General features: G+C 37.8%; 1 protein-coding gene across 6 annotated transcripts in view; it reads right to left on the reverse strand.

The window, feature by feature from the left end:
- The window catches only part of Evi5 (ecotropic viral integration site 5), a 159,881-nt gene that overhangs the window by 16,090 nt on the left and 128,382 nt on the right, over positions 1-15,409 (reverse strand). For all 6 annotated transcript variants that reach the window (XM_052735690.1, XM_052735694.1, XM_052735689.1 and 3 more), the window contains one exon: positions 9,778-9,873. In XM_052735690.1, coding sequence (XP_052591650.1) covers positions 9,778-9,873 — 96 coding nt within the window. The remainder of the gene's footprint in view (positions 1-9,777; positions 9,874-15,409) is intronic.

Below are 15,409 nucleotides of genomic sequence, written 5' to 3' on the forward strand. Positions count from 1 at the left end.
ACTGACTGCCATTTCTTTTTTTTTTTTTAAACAGGTTTCACTCTGTAGCCCATGCTGGCCTGGTACTTTTGGCAATCCTGCTTCAATCTCAAGTGCTAGAATTACAGATGTGAGCCACTCACCCAACCTTCTAAGTGATGTGCCTTAGTTTTCTTTCTTTCTTTCTTTCTTTCTTTCTTTCTTTCTTTCTTTCTTTCTTTCTTTCTTTCTTTCTTTCTTTCTTTCTCTTTTCTTTCTTTTTTTTTGAGATAGAATCTTACTCTGTAGCTCAGACTGGCTTCAGACTTGAAGTGATCCTGCTGCCTCAGCCTCCTGAGCACTGGGGTTATAAGTCACCACGCCTATCCTAGGTTTCTCAACCTTTACACTGCCATTCTAACTGTCACAGGTAATTTTAGGACCATCTCTTAAGACATTTATTGATCAGCACTAATAAACACTGCTTTGGTACTATACACTGAAGTATAAATATTCCCATGTAGTGTAAAGTACTATTTAGATGCTCACAAACTCAGAAGTAACAGATTATGGGGGAAAGGTGGGTAGAGGGGTATGGGGGAGACTCAACACAGAACCTGCTTGAGAGAACTCCCATTAGCCATATTTGGGACAATGTGATCTCCAAGAGAAGTGGCTACAAAAACGAGTTCCTATTACAGTGGCAGGACCTTCAAAAGTCAGTAGACTTAGAAAGCTGATCAAGACTCCTTTTTGCTGTCAATTTCCACTTCAGGAATATACAAGTACAGTAGTGAAGTAAATAAATGCTGTGGTCTCCCCTTCCTTGGCCCATCAAAACAGGTCAACATTCTAGTCAATGTACACTTACTTGTCCTGCTCTATGACCAGTGTGCTGTCTTTTGAAGATATTTATTTGACTCTTTAGATCCAAATCCCATATTCTCTAAATTGGCCACTTGCTCAGATTTTATCCTATAGATTTCTTTAAAAAAAAATTTTAGATTTGTATTATTTATATATGAGTTTTCTGTATGTATGTATGTATGTATGTATGTATGTATGTATGTGCACCATGTGCATGCCTGATGCCCTCCAAAGTTAGAAGAGTATTTGGATCCCCTGAGGTTGAAGTTACAAATGGCTATAACTTACCATGTGGGTGGTAGGAACTGAATTCAGGGCCCCTGAAAGACCAGCCAGTGCTCTTAACCCAAGCCATCTCTCCAGACCTATCCTAGAAACCCTCAGCAAATCTGTATATTCCCAAGAGATCTCCTTGTTTTCTCTAAGTTCTGGCACCTTTCCTCTTGTTTTCTGATTTTGAATCTTAAGTGGTTTTTAGATGATCTTAGCCCCTCCTACCAGACCTAATTTTTAAAAATTCTTATGAATTAACCCCAGTTTTAAATGAGATCAATACCACAGATGCACATACTTCATTACAAAGTTAAAAGTCCCTGTGACCTACAGCATGAATGAGATGCACAGTGTACATAACTGGGCAGACCTTCTTTTCACACAATAGAATGTAAGTCTGAAAATTGGTTAAGACAAGCTAGCCTGTGTAGAACTATAGTTTTTCCTTGAATGTGGTAAATTATGCTATTTTTTGAGGCAGGGAATGAGCAGAAAGATATGCAGTCCTGTATAAGGGAAAAAATAGAACTATCTAGCAGAAGTTTGGCCACCAGTTAAATTACGAACTCTTTATACAGAATATGGTCAACAGCTAAACTAATTTATCTAACTCATCTGCAGTTATGCTTTTATTTGTTTAGTAACAGATATTTATGAATTGTGGTGACTATTTTCATCTATTTCTGCTTCTGACAATATCAGATTTGGCTAGAAAACAACAGTTGCCTGCGTCTAGAAAGTCACCTTATCTTCAAGATTTTAGGATACTCCACTAAAAACTGAGGAATGTGCAAGGCAAAGTTAAATAATTTTCCTTGCTTTGAATGAAATGAAAATCCAAAATCTGTAGAAGAAAAGGAAAGAATACAAAGTGAAACTAGACTTCTCTTCCCTGGATATAATGTGTCCTGAGAGAAGTGGTTCATTTTTAATTCAAACAGGGAACTTTTTGTAGGTTAATGGCATGCACAGTCACATATCATCAGGGTTATAGAAGGGGTATGATGCTGCATGTCAGGCCTTTTGCAGGGACATTAATTTGGTCTCTCTCATATACCAACAACTGTGTAATTATGAGTAAGTTCCCCGACTCTCTGGCCCTAACTTTTTCACGTATCTAGTGAAACGCTACATAAATTTTAAAAACACTTCAGGCCTAAAAATACATGAACCTTAAATCTTGGCTTTAAGTACTGCTATAGTTTGTGTCTTACATGTTCCCCAGAGGTCCATGTATTAAAGGCTTGGTCTCCAGGGATGACATTAACAGGCAGTTCTATAACTTTTATGAGATGGTGTTAGACTAAGGATGTAGCAGTGATACAGTGCTTGCTTAGTACCCATAATACCAAACACACATACTCAGAGGAGAGGGGAGAGAATCAGAAGAGTGAGAGATGGAGAGAGCACATCCAAAAGCCAGCAGGTGCCCGAGAAGGTCACTGGGGGAGTGTTCCTAAAGGCACATTGAATGTGGTACCCTGGCATTCCTGGCCACAAGATGAGGGATTTTGTCCCACCACACATTGCTGCCATGATGTGCTGCTTCAACAAGGCTCCAAGGAACAGAACAACCAATCATTGACTGGTACCTACACATTTGTTGAGCTAAAGTAATTGTTCTGTCTTTACAAGCTCATTATCCTTAGGCATTTCATTAGTGATGGATCTGCTAACCTCAGTATTTTAGGATGTAATACAGTGGTAGAATGCTGACTACTATACACAAGGCCTGGGTTTGATTCCCAGGTCCAAACAAATAAGAATGCAAAATGAGCATTTCATATAGTAATATTATTCTAAATAAAAATATTATACATGACACAATAATTAAACTTAATTTTAAAAATATAAATAGAAGTTCTAAGACTTATAAGCCACACAAACATTTAAGGATCTTAAGGTAATTTTCACAGGCACAAATATGATTGTTTACTCTGTTCCTGGAATCGTTTAGTCAGCAAAGAAAAAGTACTCACTTGCCCTGAGACTGGCATGAGCTCCTACACTGATCCAATGAAAGAAAGGCCAATTTTAAGGTTTTACATCTTTGTAGTTAGAAGCTGCTACTCTGGGAAAACTAATGTTTTTTATGGTAAAAACAAATGATAACTTATACCTTATGTATTAATTTTAAACATTACAATTTTCTTAGAAATCAAAATCAGTAGCCATCAGAAAAATTTTTATTAAAAAATCCTTATTTCTGTTTCTAGAACTGCATGGATGCCATCCAGTTTGTGGGTTAGGATATGAATTCTATTCTTGGCTACGACTTTAATGAACAGGGAACATTCCTGGAGCCCTGCTGTGCCTAGGAGGAAGTCTTGAAGACTTACAGAAACAAGCAGCAGACATAAGCATGCAGCTAAAGGAACAGGTGGAGGCCAGTAAGATGGCTCAGTGTGTGAAGGAGCTTGCCACACAAGCCTGAGCCCTGAGTTTGATCCCTGGAACCCGTGGAAAGGCAGAGAGTCAAACAAGTACAGCCCCCTCTTAAGTATTCTTGGTGCTAGTCTTGCTTGTTTCTGTGCTTCTGAGACAGTCTCATTTAGCTCAGACTAACCGCAAACTCCCCATGTGCTGATAAACTCATGGTCATCTTGCCTCCCTCCATTTCCCAAGTGCTGGGATTAAAGGTGTGCACAGCCATACAAAGCTAAATATTTTGGTTCTAAAGATCATTGTTCAAATGAGTTTTTTCATTGTGGCAGGGTCTTTCCATGTAGTTCTGAATGGTCTTAAACTCATTCTGTAGCCTAGTGATCCTTATGCCCTAGCCTCTATACTGTTGGGATTATAGGCATATCACGTCCAGCCCTCAGTCTTTTTTTTTTTTAAGGGGGAGGGGTTTTCCAGACAGGGTTTCTCTGTGTAGTTTTGGTGACTGTCCTGGATCTCGATCTGCAGACCAGGCTGGCCTCAAACTCACAGAGATCCACCTGGCTCTGCCTCCCAAAGAGTGCTGGGATTAAAGGTGTGCGCCACCCGGCAGCCATCAGTCTTTAAAATGCTTTTTTATATTGAAAATATTCAAATTCAAATATCATTTTATCATTCATTTACAAAATGCATTTTAAAAATTTACTTACTCACACATCCTTGTGTGTATTTGTTCATGTTCACACAGTACAAATGCCCTTGGAGGCCAGGAGAAGGTGCCATATGCCCTGGAGCTGGCATCACAGGAGGTGTGAGCCACCCAGCGTGGTGCTGGGAACCCTGCTCTCTAAAGAGTGGCAGTGCTCTTAACAATTGAGCCATTTCTCCAGCCCCGTACTAGTAATTATTCTGTATTTTTTAAAAAAATTATTTATTATGTGTACAGTGTTCTGCCCGAATGTATGTCTGCACACCAGAAAAGGGCATCAGATTTCATTATGGATGGTTGTGAGCCACCATGTGGTTGCTGGCAAATTTAACTCAGGACCTCTAAAAGAGCTGCTAGTGCTCTTAACCTCTGAGCCATCTCTCCAGCCCTACTAGTAATTTTAAACCAATACAAAAGAACGAAACTATCAGAAAAAATGGAAAAACTGTGAAAGTACAAAGAGGTATACTGTCATTTGATTCTTAGAGTTTTTGGTCGTTCAATGGGTTACAGATATTTGTCACTGTTTAGGGTGATTGTTTACAAGTTTGTTATTGGTAATGGTTTAAAAACAAAGGAGATTAGATTCAGAGTTCTTGTTTTGAAAAAGAAAAAGAGAAAAGGGGATATAGATACGATAGGATAGGGCAGATTATTGAATCTGCTCTGAAAAAAGGGGGATATGGATAGGATAGAATAAAAAGGCGGGTTATTGAATCTACTTTTAAAAAGCAACTACTTGTTTTAAATATTTTACATTGATATGGATCTTTGTATATTGATAAAAATTTGAGATTATTTTTGTTAGAACATACTATACATACATTTCTATTCTTGTTCAAGGTATTGTACCTATAAACCTCATTTAACAATGCAAATTTTTAGTCCTTAAAAGTTATTATTACCAACTAATTAGGATATAAAGAAACTCAAGTTAGTAGTTAGTCATTACAATCAAACTTGTAGTCAATATTAGGTATGTTTTCAAGGTTAAACAGAGATATATTTTAGATAGAGAGGTCATCTTCAAACACTTCAGAGAATATGGCAGTATTTTAATAACACAGGTTCTTTTTCTATTTTTTTTTTTTTTTATGACAATGAGACGTCTGCTCTGGCAGCACCAATCTACTTCGGAGAAGATAATGAGCATCCAAGAAACTCCATATGGAGTTTACTTTCTTTGGGGCAAAAGTAAGCCACTGGACAAGAAAGTGCTCTTGCTTCAACTGCTGACAGTATGCTGTCCAAATGGACAAGCTGGACACAAAAGAAAGGACTGCCAAACCTTGTCAAGGTGGGACAGCCCTTCAAAAACCCTGCTTCATAGAAAAGTCTGTCAAGAAAAAAGAAAGGAAGGAAGGAAGGAAGGAAGGAAGGAAGAAAGAAACAAAGAAAGAAAAAAAGAAAAAGAAAGAAAGAAAGAAAGAAAGAAAGAAAGAAAGAAAGAAAGAAAGAAAGAAAAGTCTGTCAAATAGTCTAGACCTGTAGGCTGAAGATGGATGCCCCAACGTTACAGAGGAACCTTGGATGACTGTCCAGGCAGTCAGCTGTTTCTGTCATTTCTCACATTTTTTGGAAGTGGCTTGCTTGCACTTCCCGCTTACTCGGGTAATATTATTTGTTTCTTGGGTCTCTGGAGTTGAGGACTAGATAGTTATAGCTTTCCTTGTTACCAGATTCAGAAAAGAAATTCACTAAAGTTTGAGAGACATCAAAGATAGTTTTTGGTTGGTAATACAAGTTAGGATAGAAAGTGAATTAGGTACAACACTTTGGACTCACCAAAACAGGATAAATAATGGAGTATTTTCTCTGAATTTGTCAAGTGTTAATGGACTAGACATTATTGATGTAATGACTGCCTGTATATATTATATGCAGTTATTGAACTTATTACAGTTTTTCTTATATTAGTTATAATCTCTTTTTAAAATTTTAGACAAAAAGGGGAAATGTGGTGATATTTTGTGCATGATCTATCAAATAAAGCCTGCCTGAAGATCAGAGGGCAAAGTCAGCCACCAGTTAACCATAGAGGCTAGGTGTACATTAACATAAGAATTTTAAAATGAGTATTTAACACCTATTTTCTAAGCAAACATCAGCAAAAGCTTTGTTTATGGATTTCCTTTATTCACTCAAATTTCTAATTGCCTACTTAGTTTGTAGAAACAATAAAAGATTCCTATGACATATGATGATCTGCCTTAAAAAAGAAAAGTGTCTCTTTTGGACATCTGCAAACATATTCCAGGGAATTGTATCACAGCTCATATGCTAATAGCTACTCCTAAGAATTCAGATATTAGAGCTAATGTCTGTAGAAACAGCCTAGGGAGAGCAAGCTGAACTAGGCTGGAATCTGGTTCAGCCATCGGTTTCTTGAATGCTACTTGGGAAAATAACTATTGTTGAGTCTCAGTGTCCAATCCACGCAGCTGAGAATGGTATCGCATTGAGAAGGGTCTGGCCAAGATCAGAGGTAGTCAAAATGAGTTATCTGACACAATGAGTACTCAATAGACATAAACCATCACTGTGTTACAGACCACCAGTGTATTCAGACAGCATTAAAACAGCCTGCTTCATTGAGCTGACTATGGAAGGGGTCACAATTACATGTACAGTGCCCTTTCTGCAGAAGAAGATGACTGTGCTAAGTTCCTCTTGAGATGCCCTTCAATAAGAACAAATAGCTAACAAAATGACTGTTAACAGTCACATGATCAACTACAATATTAATATTTAAAGGAAAATTTTCATATTGAAAGTCAAAGATTTAGCAAATTCTAGCATACAAATGTTACCACTATGAGATTAACTTTCGTTATCTGTCTTAAACTGTGAAGGACTGTATCAAAGAATGTAAACAGAATGTAAAAGTGGCACAGTACTTAATCCCCTTAGAAGGATACCAGAACTGGACAATAGTAATTATAGTAGTAATTTTTAAAAAGATTTGTCTATGTATTATTTATGTGTAAGTATGTGTGCCGGTGGTGAATCTATGTATATCATGCATGTGTGAGTGCCCAAGGAGGCCAGAGGGCATGGGATTACCTGGGACTGGAGTTACAGCCTGTTGCAAGCTGTCTGAGGTACGTGCTGGGAACTGAATCAAAGTCCTCTATAAGACCGGTAAGTTCTCTTAACTACCGAGTCATCTCTCCATCCCTCAGAGCAGTTATTTCGGTGGAAAGTCTATCCCTTGTTTTTTAAAGACTTACTTTATATTTATTTATGTGTATATGTGTCCGTCTGTGTGTGAGAATGTGCACATGCAGGTGCGCAGGATGCCAGGAGAGGACATGGACCCCCTGGAGCTGGAATTACATGCAGTCGTGAGCCTCTGGAAGCCAGGTTCTCTTCAAAGAGCAGCAAATGCTCTTAACCAGAAAGCCATCCCTTCAGCCCGTCAGTCAGTCTGTTTCACCCAGTATCCTAGTTTAAATTTTCATTTGTTGTTTAGCTTCTTTTATGATAAACTAAAACAGGCAAATGAATTAAAATCTACTTGGAAAACACAATGGAAAAGCATCTCCAACTGATTGCCTGAGATGATTTCCTAATTACCTCCTACACACCTTCCTTCTGCTCAGTCTACCCATCCCTTCTGATGACTTAGTCACATTAATCCTTCAGTCAGGCTCTGCCTCCACCCAGCTCCTACCATGTTCTCAGGCTTGTTTCTGACCTGTGTGTATGGTCCCCAGCTGTACTGTGTGCTTTCCATGGCCCATAACATCTATCAGAGGCGTCCCCCGACACCACCCCCAACCCAAGGCAAGGTCTCACCATGGATGTCTGGTTGTCCTGGAACTCACTCTGTAGACCAGGCTGGCCTTGAACTCACAGAGATCAGCCTGACTCTGCCTCCCAAGTGCTGGGATTAAAGGTATGCACCACTATGCCCGGTTTACCAGGGACCTTCTTAAACTCAGGATTTTGGCTATTCTGAACTATATCTCATCACAATTATAGTCTTTAATTTGGATCGAGCTCTTTAGCAGAACATTGTACTCTGAAAATTAGTTTTCTCTTCAAGTCTATACAATAAACTGCTTTCAAAGTTATTAATTTATAGACACAAAGACACACACACACACCTTGCACATGCATACATTATTAGTCAGTGGAGCACTCAATAATTCCAGTGTTCCAGAACCTGAAGCAAAAGGATTGAAAGTTTGAAATCAATCTAGATGACAATTTGAGATCCTGCCTCCACAGAACAATCAATACATTAAAGCTAAATCTCATGTAATTTTCTGTCTTGATGAAAAAAAACTTTTTTTTTTAGTCACATGTGACAGGCAAAATTAATTACTGTTGATTAGGCTAATTTTAGAAATATAATCAATTTACATATAATTTTCTTAATCCAACAATATTAGTTTTCTTACACTTTACGGGAAACTGCTTTATTTCTGTCATAATTTCTTAAGAACACATTCTGGGGACAAGGAGAAGTTCCCAGAGGGAGGATTTGCAGAATACCCATAGTGACAAAGATAAAACACAAGTTATTTGTTAAAAGTTTACTAACAGTTAAAGGCATACATAAGATCCCCTCCAATGTTACCATGCATAATACTACTAATGTTGATAGGAATGGCCCTGATACGCCACAGGAGACTGGATTGAATCAACCACATGTGAATCTGTCAGCTTTGTTTTAAGTTTTATTTCCTCTTCACTAGGAATTCACTCGTAAACTAACTACCTGCAGGAAGTTATTTCACCAACACTCAGCCTTCAACTGAAGGATGTAAGGTCAGGAAAGGGCAATGTCCACACTTGTTCTTTGAGGTTTAGATTCATCTAGTGGTCAAGGAGTTTCCTTTCTTCATTTTAAAAGCAAATCAAGTTTATGCTATCCTTTCAATCTCATTACTGTGAATAAATATTATTTTACAAATATTCAAAATAAGAAATACAGTTTTATCTGTATTGCTGAATATGTATCATGAGAAAACAGTAAAGACCAGGAAATTGTACCTAAGCTGCACTAAGAAAAAGATTCTCTCCAGTCACAATAGATTAGTTTAAATAATTTAAATTAGCCTAAGAGCTAGTCAAATTCTGGGAAATTTCACTGGCTGAATGTCAGAAAGTCTAGGTGCCAGTTTAAAAAACATTAAAATACTAAGAAATCTGTTTAACTGATATTAGGCAAGTATCCTTTTTTGCAATCTCAGTAAGAGCACCATGAAGGGAGAGAAGACTTCCCTCCACTCAACGGCAAGCACCACAAATCTAGTTAGTTAGGTGTAAGGAAATTTTAATATAACTGCAGGATATTGAAGACGTGGGTGACTACCAAGTGTTTTCAGATCACAATTTAAAAAATAAGATACATGCCAGAAACTGATCCTTTTAAGTTATTAAAAGTTTAAGAAAGGCAAATCCTTAATATTTGAACAGAAAAATCTGCTTAAAAAGGCAATCTTCTAAGCTGCTCTTAACTATAATCATGAATTCATGAATTCAGAGTCAACATTTAGCATGAAAAGGTCAGTAATAAAGTGTTACATCAAGAGAGGAAGGAAGGAAGAACTATGTGAAGACCAACATTTATCACTCACCTCATGAGTCAGCTCTGCTATCTGATCCTGCAGCTCCCTAACGTACTGGTGAGAGTCGGACCTGCTGAGCTCTCCATGGAACTCGTCCTCTTCTCTCTGTTTTGTGACAACAGAAAAATCAGCAAACGACTTTACATCATGAACTAAAGTATTTTAAGACACAGGGCAGCAGTTTAGGGAGCTAAATTATGATCAAATCCATTCTATCTCTGAAAAGTAATTCTTAATGAATTAAACTGAGTGTTTATAAAATACGCCTAATGATGACAAAGCATACACTTTATAAAATGTACCCTTGAGAAAGTCTTAGAAATTAATGATCAAACGGGTCCTCTGGTGACAAAATTACCCTTGAATTTCAAGGCCATTTATGTAATTATTTTCATATGCAGTTGCTTTTCTACCCACACCATAAAAGTCAGTGCCTAGTCAAAAGCTGATGAGACTCCCAGTTATACTTGAAATCGTTTTGAAGAAACAGAAAAAATTCTCTAACTCTACAAAGGGATAATTAACTGTGAGTCTCCTGTTACATTTGCTCAGGACTATGCTCTGGGAATCCTAGATATAGCTGATTTTTAAAAATGCTCTTGGGACTGAAGAAATGGCTCAGCAATTCTGAGCATGTACTGCTATTAAAGAGGTCCTGAGTTCAATTCCCACCACCCATGTCAGGTGGTATACAACAGCCTGCAACTCCAGCTCCAGAAGCTCTGACATACCGGACACTTTCCCCTGGCCTCTCCAGGCAACCGCACTCACATGCACACACCCACTCAGACTCATATGCATACACAGAACCAAGAACAAACAGCAGAGTGGAGTTAAGTCTTTAATGGTGCTCCTGGTCCTAGCAATTGCTGAGTAGGAATGGGGCCATTTTCCAAGGCTACAGCTATTAGGGAGAAGCCATCTTTTCCTTTTCTTCTCAGCACACATCCCCCAGCTGGCCTGCAATTTACTACAGAGATTAGGCTGGACTCAAACTCAGAGATCTGCCTGCTTCTGTGTCTATGGAGACAATCATATGAACAGTTTTAGTGTAATCTTCCTATGACAGTCTGTACATATATGATCACCATGCATGCACACAGTTACTTTTGCCACATTACAGAGAGTAGCAGTACAAGCTGAATGACATTCAACAGAGCAACAAGGCATATACTGTGTTGTCAGAGAACTCTGCAAGCCCCTGTAAGCTGCCTTAATGCTATTTGGGTATTTATAGGCTTTTAAAGTCAGTTTTAATATTGTCTTAGGTATTGCACCTTCATAATAAAGGGTCACATGGAAGAAAATTTTCCAGTATAGCAATCCCTTCTGCTACCTTTCAAAATCACAAGAAGATGAGACCCTGGACCTCTCCTTCAGACCTCAAAGTGCACACAAGCCCACCTTCCATTTTATGCTTATATATGTTCCTCAAATATCCTTGGCAGAAAGTAGAAATAACTATAACTTCCAACAACAAAAATGGGTAGCTATCCTATAGTCAGGAACCTAGTCCCCCATCCTGCTCGCTCAATGAGAACTGTCTTTGTTGCTACGATCACATGTTAACTGAACTTGGTCTTTTCTTCAAATCCTTCTATCAAATTATTCCTATACACTGATTTTTTTGTTCTGTCTTTTTTTTTTTTTTTTTTTTTTTGGTTTTTCGAGACAGGGTTTCTCTGTGTAGCTTTGCGCCTTTCCTGGAACTCACTTGGTAGCCCAGGCTGGCCTCGAACTCACAGAGATCCGCCTGCCTCTGCCTCCCAAGTGCTGGGATTAAAGGCGTGCGCCACCACCCCCCGGCTATTCTGTCTTCTTTTGGCAACATAGCTTTAAAAAAAGAAAACCCTGTAGTAGAAGATGACCCACTGGACTGATTCAATGTAACTCATACTCAGATTCAATGTAACTCATACTTAGATTCAATGTAACTCATATTAACTTAAAACTTAGAAATCTCAATTTGAGCCAATAGCCAGAGAAAAGACAAAGACACAACACAGAACAGCAGAGACACTAAGTCAGAATCCCAACAAAATCATTTCTGAAGTCTTCCATCTTTTCCCATTTAAGTAAACAATAATGCCTCTTCATTTCTGTTACTTTTCAGTAAAAATAGTAGCTAATACATTGAATATATATGAGCCCTTCTCATTTGAGGTTCTCCAGGGGAACTGAGCTCCAACGCCTACAGCATTATCATATGTAAAGGTTTAATAATGCTCCTGGCACCTGGGCTGGTACTAAGTACCATCAAGAACTCATTCAGATAGTCTAATATTTTCGTGGAGCTCAGACAGAGAAAGATAGCACTTAAGTCAAAAATAGTTCTCATTCTTTACAAGCAATCAACACAACAACCTTGTTTTGTTACTTCTTCAATTTTTTTCTTTTTCTTTTTCCTCCCCTTTTTCAAGACAGGGTCTTGCTATGCAGAGCTCTGGCTGTCTTAGAACTCGTTCTATAGACCAGGCTGGCCTCAAACTCATAGATCAGCCCGCCTCTGCCTCCCAAGCACTGGGATTGAAGGTATCTGCCACTAGGTCCAATTTATTTCTATAAAATTTAAAAGTAAAGTGGTTACACAGGAGTTAGAGACAGCTGACACATTTTTGGTTGTGATTTTACAGCATTCTGAACATGAGAAACAGTGATGCAAACAGGGGCAGGAGAATTACGCGAAGCTCCAAGCAGAATGTGTCCTGGATTGTTCACAGGTTTCCATCTTTACTTTCATATTTATTTTAATTTCCGCTAATTTTACTGGGAATTGAAATATAAAGGAACCCAAGAGGACATGCTACAGCCCTTGGTATTTACCATCCAAGCTATTAATTCTGTTCCTCAAATTCTTATTATAATTGATAGCTACATGTGATTTTGGATCATCCCACATTTTATATATAACAAAATTTACTATTTACAATTTGTATGTTTACATGTCTATGTGTGAGTATATACACATGAGTACAAGTGTCTACCAAGTCCAAAAGAGGGTGTTGGGTCCCCTGGAGCTGGAGTTACAGGTGGTTGTGAGCCGCCATGTGGATGCTGGAAATAGAACTCAGCTCCTCTGCAAGAGCTAGATGTGCTCTTAACCACTGAGCCAACTCTCTAGCTCTTAAGTTTGATTTTAAACCTGTTTTGTTTTTACTGATTTCTCATTGCTCAAAATTAAAACAAATTGAAATGAACAATTTATACATAATTCGAAATTCCAAAGACAATATGTCATTTTGATTGTAGCCTTCAAAATGTTTCCTTGTATGCAGACACATATGAATATTTTCACATCTACAACTACAAATTCATGCTTAAAATATAAATTTAAAACATAGATCATACTCTATGCTTACTAAACTTTTTTAATATTTCATATAGATTGTGCTATTAAATATTTTGAAAACATGGCATTTGATAATTTATAAATGTTTAAATTAATCACTTTTTTTTGGCTTTTCGAGACAGGGTTAATCATTTTTTTATTCATTCCATTTTTTAAATATTTTAAAGGCACAGAACAAAAACAACATAGGAAAAGAAAAATGACTGGTGAATACACCACTAAAACTCAGTGTGTTACATAGTTACCTTACCCTAAGGGCTTCCTTGGCTCCACATTAACTCTCCTTCAAACTGCTACCTCTTCAAAGTAGGAAAAAGGGGAGCAAAGGGGAGCCAGTGAGCGAGCAGGAAGAAGTGCACTGAAAAAGAGACTGTAAGGAGGGCCAGTGCTCACTAAGATGAGTCAATGACACCACCACTCTTAGAGAAAGTAGTCCCCAATTCCAGCAGCACTGGGGGGGCCGCTGTTCATCCACAGGAGACTAATTTGGTGACAGTCACTCGTCAGATGTCTTCAGCAATCCTCTGGTGTGTCTAATCTTCATATCCTATCATATTTACAATCTTGATTAAATAAGAAGTAAACTCCCTAACTAGGAAGATGTGAGCCGATATAAAATTCAAATACAAATAAGATGATTAACAGAAGATATGCTCTTACAGTGTGAGGAAGGAGGTGAAGAACACAGAAAGACCTCAGGTTTGAAAGGCTGGAGAATGAGCATGAACAGGCATTTTCATCTACCCGCCTACGAGGACACCTGCAAGGGGGAAACTCTGCTGGCGAGGCAAGAATCAGTCAGTCTGTTTAAAACAATTGAGTCCAGAGATATTTCATCCAAAGTTGGTCACTAGGGTTTAGCTAAAAATAAATTTTCTAGAGTAGTTGATTTTTCTGAAGGAAAGACAGCATTGATGAAAAAGAGGGCATCTGAAAAATCTTTACAAATAAAAAAGATGGAGGGATGGAGACATGGCTCAGTGGTTAAGAGCACTTGTTCTTGTAGAGGACTGTGGTTTGGTTCTCAATACCTGGAACTTGTGCTTACCGGACAAAAAGAAATTCCAAGAAAAAACAAAACAAAACACTATAATCAATTAAATCTAATGTCTATAGTGGATCAGTGGATAACATTTAAATTTAAATATGACTTAGAAAATGAGTAACAACTGTTAATGCATGCAGGGTAAACTCAGGGGAGAAAAGAATGATTAAGCACTTTTATTTCAAAATACTTTTCACATATCAACAGTACCCAGCATTACAAACACTTGTCAAAGAGCTCTGCTTGGGCATGTGGATCCAATAGTCCACTTAAAGGAAAAATCACTGATACTTTAAAAGTGGAAACAGCCGGGCAGTGGTGGCACTCACCTTTAATCCCAACACTCAAGAGGCAGAGGCAGGCGGATCTCTGTGAGTTCGAGGCCAGCCTGGGCTACCAAGTGAGTTCCAGGAAAGGCGCAAAGCTACACAGAGAAACCCTGTCTTGAAAAACCATAAATGAATGAATGAATGAATGAGTGGGTGAATAAATAAAGGTGGAAACAAAGAGTCAGTCAGAAAGATCCTAAATGCTATTTATGACAGATGTATAAATGACCTATAAATTCTTGATTTTTAATGTTCTACAAACAGGCTTTCATTTAAGTATTACTTTAAAGCATTTTTAGTAAAGAACCTCTTTCAGTATAAAAGGAGAACATATATTCACAATGTAAAATATATTAAAGAGCTACATATTCTAAGAATTACATATAAATTTAATATCACTGCTGAAACAGTTCATTCCATTATCTAATGTTTATGTTTTTTCCAAGTATTTTTATGGCTTCCTACTTTCAAGTAGTGTCATATGTTTGTTTCTGATAAGCAAGTGGAAAATGTCAGCTACACTAATAAATTTGCTAGAGACTTGCATTCTTGAGGTTTTCTTTTGGTCTAGCTGATAACAACAGATTTCCAGTTCATTGGTTTACTAAGTAAAACTAATTGGTAAAGAAAGAAGCTTGGTGTATCAGTAATCCACGCATTCACCAAGGATACCTTGCACACACACTTTTCGTCAGATCATAAATGAAGCTCAAAAGGGTATAAAGTAGTATTTGTTAACAGGCACAGATGCACATTTCATTAGTTTTACCATGAGAACATCTACATCAGGATTTGAGTTAAGCCTTAAGCCAAAGAATCTGTGTATGAAGCTTTTAACAAAGGGTCAACAATCACTTTGTTAATAATATGAGTGCTTAAGTGTTTAGGAGCAAAGAATAACAAAACTTACTTTGAAAT

Source organism: Peromyscus californicus, unplaced genomic scaffold (genome assembly GCF_007827085.1).
Source record: "Peromyscus californicus insignis strain IS unplaced genomic scaffold, ASM782708v3 Scaffold_13__1_contigs__length_99412109, whole genome shotgun sequence".
Taxonomy (NCBI): domain Eukaryota; kingdom Metazoa; phylum Chordata; class Mammalia; order Rodentia; family Cricetidae; genus Peromyscus; species Peromyscus californicus.